This window comes from Sander lucioperca, chromosome 13, assembly GCF_008315115.2.
Source record: "Sander lucioperca isolate FBNREF2018 chromosome 13, SLUC_FBN_1.2, whole genome shotgun sequence".
Taxonomy (NCBI): domain Eukaryota; kingdom Metazoa; phylum Chordata; class Actinopteri; order Perciformes; family Percidae; genus Sander; species Sander lucioperca.
Genome location: NC_050185.1, coordinates 3,986,116 through 4,005,273, shown reverse-complemented (window position 1 = coordinate 4,005,273; position 19,158 = coordinate 3,986,116). Strand labels below are relative to the sequence as shown.

At 41.9% G+C, this 19,158-nt stretch overlaps 1 protein-coding gene across 10 annotated transcripts in view; it reads left to right on the top strand.

Moving 5' to 3' along the window:
- Positions 1-18,875, top strand: part of usp25 (ubiquitin specific peptidase 25) — a 51,199-nt gene extending 32,324 nt beyond the window's left edge. For 2 of the 10 annotated variants that reach the window (XM_031310835.2, XM_031310834.2), the window contains exons 17-26: positions 1,208-1,468; positions 3,010-3,149; positions 5,226-5,399; positions 6,705-6,800; positions 9,451-9,629; positions 10,819-10,897; positions 11,095-11,174; positions 11,504-11,627; positions 14,767-14,959; positions 17,973-18,875. In XM_031310835.2, coding sequence (XP_031166695.1) covers positions 1,208-1,468; positions 3,010-3,149; positions 5,226-5,399; positions 6,705-6,800; positions 9,451-9,629; positions 10,819-10,897; positions 11,095-11,174; positions 11,504-11,627; positions 14,767-14,959; positions 17,973-18,145 — 1,499 coding nt within the window. In that variant the 3' untranslated portion in view covers positions 18,146-18,875. Of the gene's footprint in view, positions 1-1,207; positions 1,469-3,009; positions 3,150-5,189; positions 5,400-6,704; positions 6,801-9,450; positions 9,630-10,818; positions 10,898-11,094; positions 11,175-11,503; positions 11,628-14,766; positions 14,960-17,972 lie in introns of all 10 variants that reach the window. The other 8 variants (XM_031310833.2, XM_031310832.2, XM_031310841.2 and 5 more) reach the window with 6 other exon arrangements.
- The last annotated feature ends 283 nt before the right edge of the window (positions 18,876-19,158 follow it).

Here is a 19,158-nt window from a genome sequence, read left to right as displayed (position 1 = left end):
CAAATGCAGCCTGTTATTAATATGTACTACACTACTCCGGCTTATGCATTGTGATTTTAAAGTCATGTTGAAACTATTTCCCATCCGTCTTCCGATTCCCAGCCGTAGCCCGTCACTCCCCCCCTGTACTAACGTTACTCTGTACGTAACGTTAGCTCCGTGATCTTAAGACCTCACAATGCCTTGTGTTTCTCACCTGCCCGCTAACTTATTGTTCATCAGACGTGGCATGACAAAAGCATTTAGTTTTCACATGCGGGTAGGCCACGGCGAGAAGAGGGAGATTAGCTAACGCTAGCCAACATATTTATTAAAAAAATCACATTTGAAAAGTAATTTCAGCATTCAAATAGCATTGACGACTTTTGGAATTCGTTCCAACAGCCCTAATATGTATCTCTGATGCAAAATTGTGTAAGAGGTCAATTTTTGCCTCGGTTTATTAATTCAGACATTCTTCTCAAACACTTGGCTGCAGTTACAGACCAAAATATAACATCTGCTACTTATTTGTCTGGTGAAGGACTGACTGTCATGGGAGACATGTCTGATTTGAATCAACTATTGTTTCTACTGCTGATTGTTCCGTCACTCCCTCGCTGGTTATCACATAGTCTCATTCCTTGAAATGTGGAGGTAACCAACAGTTATGACATGATTCGTCATATACAAGTCATGCTTTATTATTGGATTAATTTAGGGACATGATTCAGTTATGTTATTTTGTATGTTCCGGGAGCAGTCTAGACAATTTCCAACCACTTCCTTTATAAATCCTGCCCACGTCTGGTATAAATCTGAATGTAGATACAAATGCAGATATTTTTGTGTAGCTTTTCATTACACCCCTGGTACCTGCATAGCCCTATCCCTGAGCTTCTTGGTAATTTAACACTAGAATAAAATATCACTTGTGTTCGGTCATCTGTTGGCTCAGTTAAATCAAAGTAGTGAAGCTGATTCCAGTCAGACTTTGTACTGCCATCTTTCCTGTAGGGCAGTTTGTAGACCTGCTGTCGAAAGTGAAAATAACAAATCATGACAAGAACAAGTGAGTTCTTGTCAAAGTTTGAGGCTTCTTCACTTCATGTAAAGTCATTTCTGTTTGAAAGAATTGATTAAAAAAACACACACATTGCAGCAATAAGCTGTCATGTTTTTGAGCAGCCCAGTTTACAGTCACTGTCTCTCTCTGTTGTCTGTCCAGAGGAGTTTGATAAAGAAACGGGACAGGTACTCAGCGGCATGGACAAACTGCCTCCGGACCTGAAGCAGTACGTGAAGGAGGACAATGAGCTGTTTGGCAAGGAGATTGAGGAGTGGGACGCCCTGCAGGCTCGCAAGGCCCAGCAGGAGAAGCTTGCCCTGGCCACAGCAGCCGCAGACGCCTCGGCAACAGCCAGCATCTCCACTTCTTCCTCTTCCCCTCAGCCCATGAGTATTGACTCCAGCCCTCCAGACAACACAGGTCAGGGTCCTGATACTCAGAATACACAGGAGAGTACCCAACTGAGAATCAATACTTGGCTGGAAGATAAATACAGAAAAAGTAGTTATGAAAGGATGAGGAAATGACCTTGAAATATTGGCGTGCAGTCATACAACCTTTGGCATGTTATTGTATAAGATATACAGTATATCACAGGAATGGTCTTGGCTAAAAAATAGCTGGCTGTACGAAAGTGATCTTTAGCCATGATCACACTTGGCAAGAACAAGTTGATTAGGGCACTTTTGTAGTTTAAAAAAAAGGAAGCTGGCAGCCTTAGATTCCAAAAAGCCTCCTTCAGCTCCTGCTACAGTATCCTAGAGTGCTATGTGGAGCGGCGCGAGATAAAACAAAGCGGTCGAGCAATCTAGAGAATTTACAGAGAGAGGGAGCATGCTACTGCTGACTTTAGATAAAACAAAGCGCATCCGATCATATCGTATAACTCGCTGTGCTCCGCCACTAGCACAAGTCTATCTATCGGCACCTTCTCCCTTTTCTTGTTGTTATGGAAACGACAGGTCTCACTACTAGGCCTGCACGATTAATCGTTATGAAATCGCGATCTCGATTCACCCTGTTCACGATTTGATTTTTTAATGACTTCGATTCTCATTTAATTTTACGAGCCGACTGCATCACAAACGCTACTACTTTCTTCTGTGAGTTTTAAACATAAACTGTATAAAATAGGTTTTAAAGCGCTCCCAAGCGCTGCAATGCTCTCCCTTCTCTTCACTGAAGCCTCTGTGTTTACAGGCTTGTGGTGATGCGCAATGTGCTATAGGTGCCAAAAAAAAAATCTATGTTTGGTAGTGCCAATTTGTTTTGTTTTGTCACGGTTCATGTGTGCAATAAACATTACACTTTGTGAGAAAAGAATCGTGGCAGAGAATCGTGATATCAATTCTAAGCTTAAAAAATCGTGATTCATATTTTTCCCCGAATCGTGCAGGCCTACTCACTACTCCGCTTGTCATCGCCATGGTCAGCTGTAAAAAAACCGCTTAACGTAGGGCGCTTTTTTAACTTCAAAAAGTAGCTCTCTGAGATGCAGAGAGGTTAGTGCCGTTTAAAAAAACGCTCAGCACTTTTGGGAATACTCCATAGAATTGTAATGTAAAACAGACAAATGCCAAATGTGAACATAGCCTTAGATGTTCATTATTCAGCACTCTTATGTATTTCTATTGAATTATGGTGAGCACACGGTATGATGATATGCTAAATTAGGCAGTGAAAGATAATTGTTATTGATACTTTAATGTGGACATGCTTTTTTTTAATCTACATTCGAATCTAAAAATGAATCCAAAATAAGAGCTTTCTTCATGTATTCCTACACTATGGATCATTTCTGCAATCATGCTCACACTAATGCACCTAATGCACATTTATCATTTGTGGCATTTGTGTGGGTGACAAACGCGCATAAAAAATTTCAAAATGCTTGTGTGAAAAACGCAAGAACCATGTATTTTTTTGTTTGTTTCTCTTATGGTGTCATTTCCCTCCTGCAGCACCCCAGCAGGACCCAGAGTACATGGAGCAGCCGTCACCCACGAATGACTCCAAGCACCTGCAGGAGGACACGGAGAGGGCCATCTCCAGGGCTGCTGCTGAGCAAGAGGAGAGAAGCCCCGAAGCACTGTTAAATGCTGTATGTAAAACACGCACTACACCGTTCTCGCACCGAGTCAGTGTCACCCATCAGGTGCCTCCTGTCGCTCTTACTCTTCAGTTTGTTAATATTGATCACCGAACTGAAGTGTATCCACCTGTGATTTTATTTTGTCTTATTTTATTCAGTAATTTTTTTCCTGTTGAGTAACTAAACTCAGGGTTAATACAAGAGTGTTTTTTTTTTTTTAAGATTATTTTTTGGGCATTTCCGCCTTTTATCACTGGGACAGCTTAGATGTGACAGGGTAGAGATAGGGGGCAGACATGCAGGAATCCTGGTCCTCTGCAGCGAAGAATAAACCTCTACGTGTGGTCGTGCACTCTACCAACTGAGCTGCTATAATCAATATTTGAACAATGGATCGCAGAGAATGCTCACTCGACTCTGCAGTTCCCCTCACCTCTATGTAACGTTTGACTTGAGGGGGGTGTTCACATTGGGAAAAATGGTTACTTGTGTTGAACTGGTTTATTTTCTGTCTATTACAGCTAGAGGACAGGGTGTTAATCAACTTGGCAAATTTCCACCCTGGTGGACAATAACAATGTATTCTATTCTCCCTACATCCCCATTAACAAACTTTGCACCCAGAATTTGGACATTTAATTTTCTAAATACTACTTACATATACAGCATCCAATCTGTACATGTAATATTCATTTTGTCAAACCAAAGACATTAAGCACTCATTCTTCAGAAAGTACAAGACCGGTGTCAAAGGATGAATATCATATTCGGAAGGAAAGCCTTTCATTGAGTTCTGGGAGACGGCAAAAGGAAGATGATTTGCAGCTTAAGTCAAAAGCATCACTCAAACCAAACAATCATCCATTAGACATCATTTCTAATCTCAGTCCATTGATCTAGAGTGCTGCAGATCAACAACATAACATCTATTGAATGAAAAGGGTTTCTACTGGATGATACGTGACGGGTCATATGGTGAAAATAAATTACAACTATACTTTACTTGCAGGACAAAAGATAAAAGGTAAGATAGAACAGATAACTTGAAGATGATGCTTGTGCTGATTGACAATAAGATATATTCTATTCTAGCTCTTCCTACATCACTATGAGACAAACTTGGGACGGGACAGTGATGAAATGTTCAGCTGTGATATGGTTGTGTGTAGAGCTCCTTTTGTATGAAAACATGCAACCGATTGGGACACATAAATAGAGTAGCTTCTTATTGTAGAAGTGTTTCAGGAGTGGAGAAGATTAATTGAAAGAGGTTTGGAGCTTTCAGTTAAAGGTTTAAATCCGTTCATTTCAATTCATGGATCATGGAACGTGAAACTTAAATCTGTCATTGGGGCGGTTGGATTTATTCACGCACTTCAAAATGTATTTAAAGCTTCTTTCTTTGCACATTTCTATTTACAGCATTATATGTTTATATTTATGTCACAATATGCTGTATATTAACTTATTGGGAGAAAACAGTTATATTAGTTATATGAAAAATCCGACATTGAGCACCCCCATATACTGAAAATGGCATGACCCTCATTTCATAACGCCTCTGCGAAGATTCGACTGTGATTCGCACCGCTCGGATTTGCCTCTTTGCGCTGCGCTCAATGTTAATATTATTTCAACTTTAACCTAGTTGCCGCTGACCTTTCAAAAGCGCAACCAATTAGGTAACAGCTGTCGCTACCTAGCAACGGGAAATAGATTCCTTGCCACCCTCTCTGCGCACCGCTAGGTAGGGCGCAGAGCAAAGCGCAGAGAGCAAATCGCTTATCATGTGTAGGCGGCTTAAGACATTAAAACTTGATGTATAAATAATACGTGAATATCAGTTTTTTCATCCATCCGGCCCAGTTTAATATGCAATTAGATGTTATACATTGCGTGAAGTTGGGGATCCCTGCTCCATCTCTCTTTTAGCTAAGGGGTCCTTGGCATGAAAGACTTTGAAGACCCCTGGTCTAGGTAATTAATGGGAAACACTTGGTACTACTTTTTTTTCTCCCCTACATGTGATCTTCCTTGCCTTTCCATCAGTTCTCTGTCCTTACTGTTTCATCTGTCTCTCTACAGTCTCTTCCCCCTCCCTCCTCCCCTCAGCCTGAGGTCCAGGTGAGCACCCCCTCCACCCCTCCCCCTGACCTGGTCACGGAGGCTGAGTCCCCTGGCCAGCGCACGGTAGAGGTGGCCATTCCTAATGTGGGGACCTTTGTCATTGAGTCAGAAGAGGGGGGGTACGATGACGAGGTAGCTCTCGCCCAGCCAAATCTTCTCTCTTCCTTTCTGTGCTAAGAAGCCTGCGCCTGTTTGATATTTGGAGTGAGAGCACCATTGCCCATTTACATGGCTCTACATAAGGTTTTTCACACCTGAGAACATCTGACCCTTTTACTCCGACTGATTTCAGGACTGGCTTGAGGCTGGAAATGCTGCGCAAATAAGACTGACCTCTTTGTTGGCCTTCCTGCATTACTCTTGTGTGAAAAGTCTGTTCTTGAGCTAGTCTGCATCTTGGCACAAAGGCAGATTGACCTTTTGCAGAAAGCTACGGTCTGCTTCTTCACACATGTCACTCTTAGGTGAAAAAAAACTGAACACAGGCTCATGTTGTGATTTGAAAAAGCTGTTGTATGTTTTCCATTTGATCTCTACCTTTCACCTGTACGTGAAGCCAAATGCACCAACGTTGTTTATTATAGTTTGCACAGATTTCATGCAGTTACCATGGAATCACAGTTTGTTTTTATTTTTTGGGGTTGTCTTGATATCAGCAGTAGTTGTAGGTCAGTATGTTCTGAGTGCATTGCTGCTGCTGTTTGCTATCTGTCACACACAGCTGTCATATGGCTGCCTTGGTTTTCACACATAATCCTTGTGAGGATTGTGCATTGTGCCATTGAACTGACTGGCTGTGTCCGTCACAATTGTGTCACTCTAACCCAGGGATCTTCAACAGGGGGTCCGGGACCCCTAGGGGGTCCTCAGAGTCAATGCAGGGGGGCCTCCAAATAATAGTACATTTTAGATTTTTTTTTTCTCTCCAAAATTTTAAAGTCTTAACATGAATCCAACATATTGTTAGCAAATATAAATCCCCACTGATGATAGGCTTACTGGTGTCGCTAAGGTAGCCATCCACAGATACAGTTCATCCTAAGTGTGTATGTTTAACATTAAAACATGATTATAAAATAATGGCAACAATTATTAGGCTATTTTAATAGCTTAGTATTCTATGCAAAAATGTATAAAGGCTTTAGGCTGCCCTACAAGTTATTGTAGGCCCAGTTTAATATGCAACTTCATTTTATACAATATATGTAGTAGGGGGTCCCTGCTCCGTCTCTCTTTCAGTTAAGGGGTCCTTGATTTAAAAAACGTTGAAGACCCCTGCTCTAACCAATGCATGGACTGCTGAGTGATGTCTGGCATGCCCTAACTGTGGTATGCTCAATTGCAGTGCCTCAGCGCACATAACCTAGTGGTCGGCCTTGCTCAGTTCTTCACAAGGGCCTATTGTTTTGTTTGACATGGTTCCTGCTTCCTGGGCAGGCAATGATGACCCCCAACATGCAGGGTATAATTATGGCCATTGGCAAATCCAGCAGCGTGTATGAAACGAATGGGCCCGAGGCAGCCTTTTTTAAGGTACACACTATCTCTCCTTTACCTCTCTTCATTCCACACTAACTCACTCCACCTCCATCCACCTACTCTTTTATGTGTTCCTTTTAGGGCTGTCAAACGATTAATTTTTTTAAAATCGCGATTAATCGCTGAAGGTCTATAGTTAATCGCGATTAATCGCATATTTTATCACATGAATACAATTCTATTATTTTGCATTTCAGAACAGTTTTTAAGTACATATTAACAATCAAAAGAAATTCTTACCAGTGTATCTTGATTGGGAATCAAATGAATGCAAAGAAAGTTACTTTATGAACTTGATTTTAAGATTTGTATTTATTTATTTACTGTAAACAAAAGAAAATTGTATGAATCTGTCATTATTGCACAATTCCTCCAAGTACCTAACTAAAAAACTAAAAATCCCTATCCTTACCAGAGTCAATATAGTGTGCAGTAACTCCTAAATAATGTTGATTACTCACTGACGTCCAGTGATCACCGGTTAATGAGACAGCGTTTGCAGCACCTTGTAACACTTCCAGTTGGGCTGCTTTCTCCGTGTCATACAGGCTGTGTATCCGTGAAAACTACTGTCCCCCACGACGGCAACGAGACACGTCAACTGTAGTACGTCTTTAAGTCCCGAGTCCTCTACAATGCTGACAGGTCTGCAGTTAGTTGGCACCCGTTTCGCCAGAGCTGTAGTCATTTTTTGGGATTTGGTTTCATCCACAGGTCGGCAAGTAGCATGCTAGCGTTAGCATCACGCTAACTGTACTACTATGCTTAGCTCCGTAGGTGGTAGCTCAAGCTTGACGTGCTTCGGTGATATTTTAACTTTACACAATGTGCATATGACTTTCGACTTGTCTACGAGCCATCCGGGAGTTTTGGAAAATAAAAAGCTCCATTCAGAGTTATTGCTGCTGTCTTCCTCCATCATGCCTGCAGCCTGCAGCAGCAGGATGTGTTAGGAGGAAGTATCGCAGCTTGATGATAAGTAACGGTGCTGCAAAGGGTCAAAATAGTAGCCTGTTAGGCACGACGCAAAGCCGAGTGAAGTGTAAAATAAATGAATAAATGCCGGCATGCGATTAATGCGATTTAAAAAAAAAAAAAAAAAATGAATCGCGTTGCGTCAGCCCTTAATCGCATCGCGATTAACGCGTTAACGCTGACAGCCCTAGTTCCTTTGTCTTCTTCTTTGTACTTTCTTGCAGTGCAGTAAGAAACAAACAAATTAAAACATGTTACAGTCATTTACAGCAATTAGTAACTATCACAGTTGACTTAACAGAGTAACTCGAACCTTACAAATCAAACCGGGCTGCGTGCGAGGGGAATGCTGTCTGTATTCAGGCTTGTGCTGCACAGGTGCTCAGCTCTAAACATGCCTCCCAAATCTCTCCAAAGAAACCAAGCAGAAAGGTAAACTGAGGAAACGTGACAGTACTATATGCCACTTCTCAATAGGGACACTGTTCTCAATAGGGACAGTGTGTGGTGAAACTAAAGGGACAGATCAATTTCTAATAGGGAAAAAGTTAAGATGCAAATGAGCATCTAATTGTGGCCAATAATGTATTGAGAAAGATTTCCATAAATGGACTCAATCTCAATAATAATCTTGTTCAAGTTGCATATGCTGCAGATTTTTTAGTTCAGAGAGAAAAGCTTAAAAGAGTGAGTGATTATGTTACTAAATATATTTGATATTCATGTACCAGTCCTGTGGAGACACATACGCCTCCTGTAGAAGTTGTGTTGTGTGTTTGCATTTAACTCTGAATACCCATTGAACCTGTGACTTTTCCCACAGCACAGAGGGAAGATTGCAATTATGATTGCACACGGCGTATTGTTTTCAACATGTCATTATTCGCAATGTCTTGGCCCAAAATGTATAGAATCCATTAGACCGTTTGCAGTCCTACTATTTCAATCCAATCTCTTGAAATTCAAAGTTTTTTTCAGAAATATGAGCCTAAAATCACAAGTGCGTTGAGACTAGGGCCGGGTACCGAACTTCTATACTTTTAGGCACCGACCGAATTTCCTCCATAGTATCGTGTATTGATTCAGTACCAGATTTCAGTACCTAAGGAGTTGATCTCATCAGCGTCAGTGAGCCAAAAAAACCCTGGAGCATGCTTCTACCAAGATCTAATCATATTTATGATTGACTGGTGTGTAAAGAAGCTCAAGATGAAACAAATATGTGAACCGTAATGTTGTAAATTATTTTTGTTAAAATGGATGATATAAAATTAGTATTGACAATGATTCAGGAACCGTTATCGTATTCACGGCATCGGTATTGAATTTTTTTTAAAATTATACCCAGTCATGGGTATTTTTAAACATTCAATGAAAAAAATTCAATAGTTGTGACTTCAGAAATCAACTCACGTTATCTGTCCAGAAGTTCGTAATCTGGGTGAAAACAATCATACAACAATGTACCTTTTAAATTCTCGACTCGAGAGGACCTGAATAAGTAGTAGTATCCCTGTCCATACTACCTCAGCCTTAGTTTTTAACCATGACTCGTTAACTCTTTGAACTCTCTCTCTCTCTCTCTCTCTCTCTCTCTCTCTCTCTCTCTCTCTCTCTCTCTCTCTCTCTCTCTCTCTCTCTCTCTCTCTCTGTCTCTGTCTCTGGTCAGGCGATCAAGCTGGAGTATGCTCGTCTTCTGAGGTTTGCCCAAGAGGACACTCCCCCTGAGAATGACTACCGACTACAGCACATCATTGTCTACTTCATCCAAAACCAGGCGCCCAAGAAGATTCTGGAGAGGACTCTGCTCACACAGTTTGCTGACCGGAACCTGGCCTTCGATGAGAGGTAGTTTACATTGTACATTGTTTTTAAAAAAAAAGAAAAAAAAAAAAAGTGCATTCTGTTCTTAAGTCACTTAAAACAATCAATTTAGATCAGAGATCTCTTATTTTTTTCGTTACAGAAAAATACTTTGCACGTCTATAACATGAGACAGGTTGGAGGGGGATAAGTAAATCAAAAGTTGCAAATAAACTCCTGCACACTGTCTAACTTGGAAAAAGAAAAATGTAATAGCAGGCAACATTTTGTACTAGACCATCATCAGGCAAAATCCAACAAATTATAAGCAAATATAAATCAGCTGAAAAAAACACTGATGACTAAGACCTAAGTAAGGAAATCACGTAGCCATCCACAGACACAGCTCATAATAAGGATTCACTGCCACATGTATGTTAAGATTAAAACTTGATTCATAAAATGCCAACAATTATTTGTATAGCTTAGCTTATGCACTAAAAAGGTTTGCATAAAGGCTTTAGGCCGCCTTGCACGTTATTGTAGGCCCAGTTTAATATGCAACTTTATTTTTTACAATATATGTAGTAGGGGGTCCCTGCTCCATCTCACTCTCAGTTAAGGGGTCCTTGGCTTAAAAAACCTTAAAGACCCCTGAGTTAGATCATTTAAATAAAAACCATTTCTCACAATGGCCAGCAGAATGCAGCAGAGACCTTGCCTCTGACGTAAAGGTTCACTGTCAGTCTGGCCTGGACAACACCTTCCTGCTGCAGACCCTTGCTGATCGTATTCCCTCTTTCTTTTGTTCAAACACAAATCTTAGGAGACACATGTCCAATAATGACTTCCTTTTTTTCTATTATTACTGCTGACTGCAAATATTAAGATTCCCTCCCTATGAACAGCGTGATGTTAATGTCATTAGGGTATGTAATGCCCCTTACTATCTCTTAAAACTTTTTTAACTACGCTTGTTGGCCTCAATCCATATTCATGAGTGAAAAAATTGATTTCTCCCTTCTCCGCTATTTTGAGCAAGATAATTAGATTTATGTGTGCATGTGGCCTCAATAGGAGCCTCCGGAGGAGCGTTTCACTTCTCCTTTCAGCACTAAAGAGTGATTCATTATGCCATGTTAGGGCCTAGGGGCAGGGTGGACTGTTTCATCTCCTGTAGTACCTTACAATGACTCAACGCTAACGCCGCTTCCTCTTCCTGTCGTCCCCGCAGATGTAAGAGCATTATGAATGTGGCACGTGCCAAACTGGACCTTATTAAGCCTGATGAGGTCAACATGGACGAATATGAGGTCAGCACTGCTGTCTTCTGGGTTCTGTTTCTCTAAAGTAGTAGATTTTAGTTGTTTTATACTGTCTTTAATACAGTATTATACATTGTCTTTGCTGGGACGTAGATAATCATTAAAATGCTAGTATTTGCCAGCAACTTTTTTTGATTTAAATTTCAGTATGCTTGCCTACAGTAACTTGTGTTTGTCTCAATCAGATGTGGCATCAGGCGTACCGGAATTTCCGCGAGACAACCATCTTCATGATGTCTGGCTTGGAGCTCTTTCAGAAGACAAAGTACGGTGACACCTTTTTCTAGCGCTCCTCCTAACATTCAACATTGGAAACATTGAACTCGGTCTCCAACTACTTTGTTAGAGTTTAGTGTGTCGCACATGGCATTTATTTTCAGTTAATTCCCCATCTGTAGCGGCCAGTCAATGTTGAAATGTCACCTGCAGAGGGCAGCAACTTAACAGTCTGTGCAAAGCCCTCTCTTTCTAGTTGTGCAGTGAGTTCATCGGGTTTATTTCTCCTGTGAAATGGGTTTCCTTCACAAGTTCTCAGTACAACTTTGATACTATTTAATCTGAATGTAACCTCTGTTTATCTCTTTTTTTCCCCAGTTACATAGAGGCTCTGATGTATCTGATCTACTCGTACCAGTACAACAAGGAGCTTTTGTCCAAAGGGTTGTACAGAGGGCACGACGAGGAGCTTCTTGGTTATTACCGTCGAGAGTGTTTACTGGTGAGGCAGTGCACCCAGTCACTGATGTTATTTCAAACAACTTGTTGATTCTCTCTTAATAACGGTGGATATATTTATTACTATATGTCCAGGGTTTCCGCCGGGGTCTTAAAAAGTCTAATAAAGTCTAAAATTTCAAAATCAAAATTGTGGGCCTTAAAAAGTCTTAAATTCGCAAAAGTATTGTGTTCTAGGCCTTAAATCATTTTAAACAGGTCTTAAATTTCCTACGTCCATGCAACGCTACCTCTAATGCTCACTGAAATGTGTATTTTTTATTCCGTGGTGCTGTAGTTCTTTCTTTCACTAGTCCAAATATACTTTGCTGTAAATGTACAGATCATTATTACTCTTTTTTTATTACATTTTAATAGTTTGATTTACTTTTTAAGTACTTTTGTGACTCTGCATTTCGTGTTACTTTTATGCCGTGAAATAGGTCTTAAATTGAAGTCATCAAGGTCTTAAAAAGTCTTAAATTTGACTTGTTGAAAGCTGCAGAAACCCTGACGTCCCATTCCTTTATTTAACCAAAGTGATCCCAAGCACGGGGTTACCTCTCTGCAGGTTCTGTTTTGGAACGGGCACCTTTTGTGTTCAGCAGTTCCTTCCCTGTGATCCCCGTCTCTTCTTTGTCACTCCCTTTTCCTCTGTCTCAGACGTCCCCTGCTAAAGTGACTCAGCAAAACTCTTGCGGGCCAGACATTTCCCCTTCAATGCTGAGCCATGGGACTGTAATCAAATTGCTTTTGCTGAGATATTGCTTTGGCTTGCTTGCAGCCCACAAAAGATTCTACTGAGGGTTTTTCATCTGATACTGCCAGATGAAAATCCTTTTCAGCATTGTGATGTGAGCCCCTTTTCATTTCACCCCCTCCAAGCTCCAGGCGGTGCTCTGGTATTATTGGTTAGGGCTGCGGGTATTTTGGTCCGATCAGCCCTCGTACTGGTCTTTAGCAGCCCCTCTCGCCGCTGCACTCAGTAACCTTACACCAGCATTGTGCTCCTAATGTAATCATTGGAGTGGGAATAGGAAGCAGGAGGGCCAGCGAGTGTAAACACATTAGCATGAGACACAAGCGTGTCCTCAGCTAACCTCAAACCCCAGCTCTGCACGGCCTCAACGGTCATCTCAGATCTCTGGCCAGAACCTCCGGCTCCGTCCTCTCTGCTGTTTACCTTCAGCTCTTGTTTTAATTGAAAACACTGCTAACATTGACACAGTTAATGTACTTGGATGTTTTGCAAATCCAGCCCTCCAAAAAAAAATAAAAAATACTGGCGGTTGTTTCCTCCGAGGGGAGGTCAGGGAGTTTGTCTGTGACAGGTTTTGGCCAAGAACAGGAAGAAAAGCTTGTATCCTCATGCATGTAGGATCCTCCAACCCACTTCAGTTCCACTGGCTGTAGGATATGTTCTGTGATATTAATGATGTCTGGGGGATTAATGTCTGTACTTAAGCTGTCTGGTACTTATCTATTAGAACAAATGGAAAATGTCACTAGAAAGCACAAAGCAAGAATAGAACAATGATAAAGTCAGCAAAGTGTGTTCTTTGACAAGTTATTTCATTTCCTTGGCCAGGATATTCTGCCGTCTCAAAGCCATAACAGAAACTTGGCCTTTTTAACGATTGAGTCTAGAGTAGAGGTTTTCAAACTGTGAGGCAGAACTGTAGTTTCAACTTGGAGCATGATTATCCCCTCAATCAAAATAAGACTTATACTAATAGACTAATAGTACAGGGTTCCCACAGTCATATATATCTCATTTTCCAGGCCTGGAAAAGTCATAGAATTAGTCAAATCCTTGAATGTTTTGGGAAAAGTCATGGAATTTTTTTGTGTTTAATAAACCTTCCACATAATGTAACTTAATGGCCAATTCATTTTCTGTAGCTGTTGACGTAACGTAGCTGTAATGCGTGACAACATTTAGTTTACTATCTATATACTTACTATACTATTACTATTACTATATGCTATGTTTCTTCGTTTTCTCCCCACGTTCCATCTCGAGCTAGCTGAAATGATGTTGCTGATTTGATGCTATAAATAAATACAAAAAAATGAATGTTTAAATAATTAATCTTATAAGTTTTAATAATGCCAGGCAGGTGTACATTTTAATATGTAATGGCTCTCTAATGATGACAATAATATGTAGTATGTAGGCTGCATACTTATGTTGCATTCAGACTGGCATCCAGAAATTAGTTATTTGTTAAAGACAAATTAAGTGCCAAACCATTCTGTATGAAGTATTGTGGCGCTGCAGAGACATTCCATCTTACAATCGTAATCTACAAACTAAATAAAAAAATCTTTGTTTGGTACAGATCCTCGATAAATCACACTATAATCATTAAGTTGTGTGTGTCTGTGTCTGTATCTCTGTCTCTCTCTGTGTGTCTGTATCTCTGTGTCTCTCTGTATGTCTCTGTGTCTCTGTGTCTGTGTGTCTGTATCTCTGTGTGTCTGTCTCTCTGTATGTCTCTGTGTCTCTGTGTGTTTATATATGTGTCTCTGTGTGTGTGTGTGTGTGTGTGTGTGTGTGTGTGTGTCTGTGTGTGTGTCTGTGTCACTCTGTGTTTCTGTGTGTGTTTATATGTGTATGTGTGTGTCTCTGTCTCTCTGTGTCTCTGTGTGCCTGTGTCTCTGTGTGCCTGTGTCTCTGTGTGCCTGTGTCTCTGTGTGCCTGTGTCTCTGTGTCTCTGTGTGCCTGTGTCTCTGTGTCTCTCTGTGTGCCTGTGTCTCTGTCTCTCTGTGTCTCTGTGTGCCTGTGTCTCTCTGTGTCTCTGTGTGCCTGTGTCTCTGTGTGCCTGTGTCTCTCTGTGTCTCTGTGTGCCTGTGTCTCTGTGTGCCTGTGTCTCTGTGTGCCTGTGTCTCTGTGTGCCTGTGTCTCTGTGTGCCTGTGCCTGTGTCTCTGTGTCTCTGTGTGCCTGTGTCTCTGTGTGCCTGTGTCTCTCTGTGTCTCTGTGTGCCTGTGTCTCTGTGTCTCACTGTGTGCCTGTGTCTCTGTGTGCCTGTGTCTCTCTGTGTGCCTGTGTCTCTCTGTGTGCCTGTGTCTCTGTGTCTCTGTGTGCCTGTGTCTCTGTGTCTCTCTGTGTGCCTGTGTCTCTGTGTGCCTGTCTCCATAGAAATTGAACGAGCAAGCAGCTGCCATGTTTGAGTCGGGAGAAGAAGCGGAGGTGAGCACAGGCCTGGGCATCATGAACGAGCTGGTGGTGCCCTGCATCCCTCTGCTGCTGATCCACGACACGGAGAGGGACCTGCTGGCAGTGGAGGACATGAGGAACCGCTGGTGCTCCTACCTGGGCCAGGAGATGGAGTGTGAGTCCCCGAGAGGGAAAGATATTTCTGGAGGGTTCAAGTCTTGGGTTACTAGTACATTCCTCGTACCCCTGCCAAAGATCATCATAATCAGGCCACTGCTCAGTTCACACGCTAGGAAGCCTTTGAGGGTTGTGCAGCATTCCCTCTTGTTAGTTCTTTCTTTTTTATTTTGAACACAAAAAAATGACTATAAAATCAAATACAAAAACACAATAAGTCTGTAGCAGCACACCAGAAGGGAAACAATATCTATAACAATATGTTCAGTCTGTCCGAAAAGGAGAGGGACGGAGCCAAAGCTTATTTTTTTCCAGCCCCTCATTGAACTTGTCCTAGGTAATCTGAGACTGTATCGAGAGAAACGCATCCAGACCCGTTTTAACAAATGAGATTATTCAGTGCTTTCCCAGCGATAATTGCTTTGGCAGTGTAAGTCTGAGCCCCAAAAGTCCAACATATAGGAGATCACAAGACATGTTGGTAACTCTTTATTTTAACTTCCCCAATTTAGCATTCATCAGCGGTATACACACTCAATTCAATCAGTGGTTTACAACACCCTATAATGTAGTTATAAGCCGATACAAGGATACATTTCAAGTGTTTATTAACGTATAGTATTTGTCAACAATTATAACTTCCTTTTTTGAAGACATATTTTACAGCCTCCACTTATTAACGGCCACAGGAGGAGTTATAGTTGTCGACAAATCCATCACTAAACACTTATACCTGCTTAGAACTCCATTATAGTGCGTTATAAACTAGGCTAGCAACAGTTCAATTTTCATACGTAACCTTGAGCTCTTTGAACTGATTACACTTTGTTCATCTATCACTATCATCTGACGTTTAGTAGACAAAACAAAATGAGTCCATTCAATCCAGGAAACAATCTGCAGGTTAGTGGATGACAATAACCGTTAGCTGCAGCCCTATTATAAGCCATGTCTTAAATGTTGTTATTCTGCTTATGAATGCTAAATAGCGGGAGTAAAGTCAGAGTAAAATGTTGCCAGCTCTCAGTATATCACCACATCAGCAATCACATCAGTCTGTTTCAGAAATAGCACAAATAGATTTAAAGCCATTCACCCTCTGAGGTCTGAGGGCATTTTTACATTTCTTTTTAAATTCACCTTTTAAGGGTATTTGCAACTAATCCCTGTGTGTTTCATATCCAAATGTTCAGAACACCCTCAGCTCTCTGTAAAGTGTTCCAGAGCAATGTGTGGAGAGAAAATGTGGCCCCAAAGCTGAAAAGTTGAAATTTCTCAAATCTCTTGAGAAAACAAACCCACACTCAATTGCTTTGGTGCTTGAAATGAGTTCACAGAAGTCTTGGGTTCACAAAAGTAGCTTAATATATTAATAAAATAGTAAACAAATGTCTAAAATGTCATTTTGCAAGATGGCTTTTTGAGTAGGTTGCCAGTGCGTCTTTGGTCCTCAGAGGGTTAAACTAGTGCTGAAACAATAGGTCGATGATAGTTGATTGTCACTTGAATCACTTTTCAGGCGATAAAGGGCAACATTTGAGTTTCAGTTTTTGATCATTGTAAACACAAGTTGTTGCAGCCCTCCATACGACGAACCCTTGTCGAAAGATTGTCAGATTGCACTCAGAAATGTCCAGAGAATGCTCCTGAAAATAATGTCTAAAGGCAGTGACACTCCAACCCGATAATCGGCCGTCAGACAGCCTGGCGAGGTAGGTGACTCGAGTCTGTTCGGTGTGTTCCGTGCCGTCGTCTGTCCGAGGAGCTGTCGGCTTTCATTTTGGCCGTCCTGACATGTTGCGTCGGAGGGCGGGCAGTCGGACTCAATGACCAATCTGATTGGTGGAGTCCTAACCCGGAAATGACGAGCGGGATGAGTGACGAACGCCTCTCAAAATCTGACTAAAATCTTTTAAAATGACCTTTGTTGATCTGAAATGAAGACAGATTCAGCAACTGCACGGCCTATTTCTCTCTTAAAATGTTTTCAGAAACACATTTCAGTTAACTATTTTAGTACAATATGAGATCGTATTCTGAACAAGCCGCCATGACAGTCTGGCTTTGGATTTCCGGAGAAACCAGACCCATGTGACGCGTTCGTCCAATCAGCTGCCGGCTTTCATTTTTTGGGCGACAATACAGATTAGCGCCGCCTGCTGTTATGGAGACGTATTACACGCTCAGGTCAGTGTCGCTTCGGTGTGTTCTGAGGCACTTTTTGGAATTCGGGGAGCCGACTGATCAGTCCGACTGCCTTTTCTGCCGACGGCCGGCCGTCTGGTTGGTGTGTCACAGCCTTAATGGAATTGGGATTGAAGAGGATTCAGCTTTTATCAGTGTGTTCCAGTACGAGTCCTCAGAGAGCCTGCTCTCCCACTTCCTGGCCCTTGTTCAGGAAAAGCTGAGTGTTATCGCCCAGACCCTGATTCCTTAGTTCTACAATCGGTTTCTGTTCTGGAACATCCTTTCAAACTACTTGTGATATCACATTGACAACATTTACCCAGTGAGTTCTGTGTTTAGGCGTCTGATTTTGTTAAACTCTTGAAACATGAACAAACAAACAATGAACGCCGTAGAACTTTCTTTTACGGTCCAGTTTGACAGTCAGCCGTAAGGTGTTTGGTGTTTTAAGCCCCCAATGTCGTCTTCCAGGCAGCGCTGCCTGGAAGGCACCAGGATTAGGCAATGGTTAGGGTTAGGTGCCTTGAAGTCGATGGTCGCAGCGCTGCCTTGAAGTCGACGTTGGGGGCTTAAAACACCATTGAGCCAGTCGTAACGGAAAAAGAACATGAATAAACTACTTTTAAAGTAGATTTTCTTGGGGGCTAAATAACGTGGGATCGGATCGTTGTATAAACTTGAGTACTTTCAGATACCGATACCAGGATTTTCTGCGGTATCCGAGGCTTTTCGTAACATCTCTCATTTCTTTTACCAACATTGTGATGCAAAGCCCATACAGTCAAACCATTTAGTATCCTTCTGTCTTTTCCTCCTGCTGGCAGCCAACCTCCAGGAGAAGCTGACCGACTTCCTCCCTAAGTTACTGGACTGCTCGACGGAGATCAAAAGCTTCCACGACCCTCCCAAGCTGCCCGCCTACTCCACCCTGGAGCTGAGCGAACGGTTCAGCCGCGTCATGGCCGCCCTGGGCAGGGTGCCCACCGAGGCCAGATGAGCTCGGGGCGGGGACGAGACGCCTCTCCCTTATCACAGGCCCCAATCCTGGGCAGAAACCCATGGACCTCTCTTAACCCATGCCTTCCTTATAAATCCAGGGGTCTCTCGCTTATAGCTGTTATTCCTCTGTTACTCTTTTTGCTGCTATAGGTTTTGCCATTATAAATATTATATCATTTTTATTTGAAGCAAAACACAACAGAGGAAGGAGGATGGACTGATGGGAGGGAATAAAGAAATCAGAGAGGAGAAGTTGGTGGGGAAAAAACAGTGGCAATCCTGCAATGGTTAAAAAGCCAAGCACATTTTGCATCCGCTTTAACAAAAAAAAACAAAAAACCAGACAGACACGTTTGAGGGTTTTTCCATAGTTTATATTATTGATGTTGTTGCTGTTTGATTCAAGCTCCCCCAACCACAGTCATAGCCCTTTCTAAAGCACGCTTCTCTGCGTGAAAAGGATCACCCTGCTGCTCTGTCTCCAGTTTGGTACAGTATTACCACGTTTTGTTTGATTTTTTTCTAAGGAAGTCAGGAAGAGAGCATCGGATTTATCAGCGGCTCAGAGTGTCTCGATCGGGCCTCACGTCTTTGAGGACCGCGGCGGAATGAGATGTTTTAAGTGCTGTGGTAGACAGCCGTGGACTTCCTGTGGCTTGTTAATACATCGAGAGAATCAAATTTTATTTATGGCCCTTTTAGGCCAAATAAACAAATGTTTTGCCTGATGTTGATTTGTCCTTTGTTTGCACAACAACTGATGTGATTATAATGGACTTTGCACACCATTGTTATAAGTGAAAGATGACCTTTCATGTGAGATATTAAGGTGATGGACAGAGCTACTGGCAGTTAGCCCGGTAAGTAGAGGTTCAGTAAAGAATTGTGGTCAGAACACTTTCAGACCTGCTATGCTAATGCAGCTGCTTTTATGCAGCTTATTAAATCCCATTTTGATAAACGTGGGGATACCAATTCCAAAGCATACAGCACGTGGCCAAAATAATAACA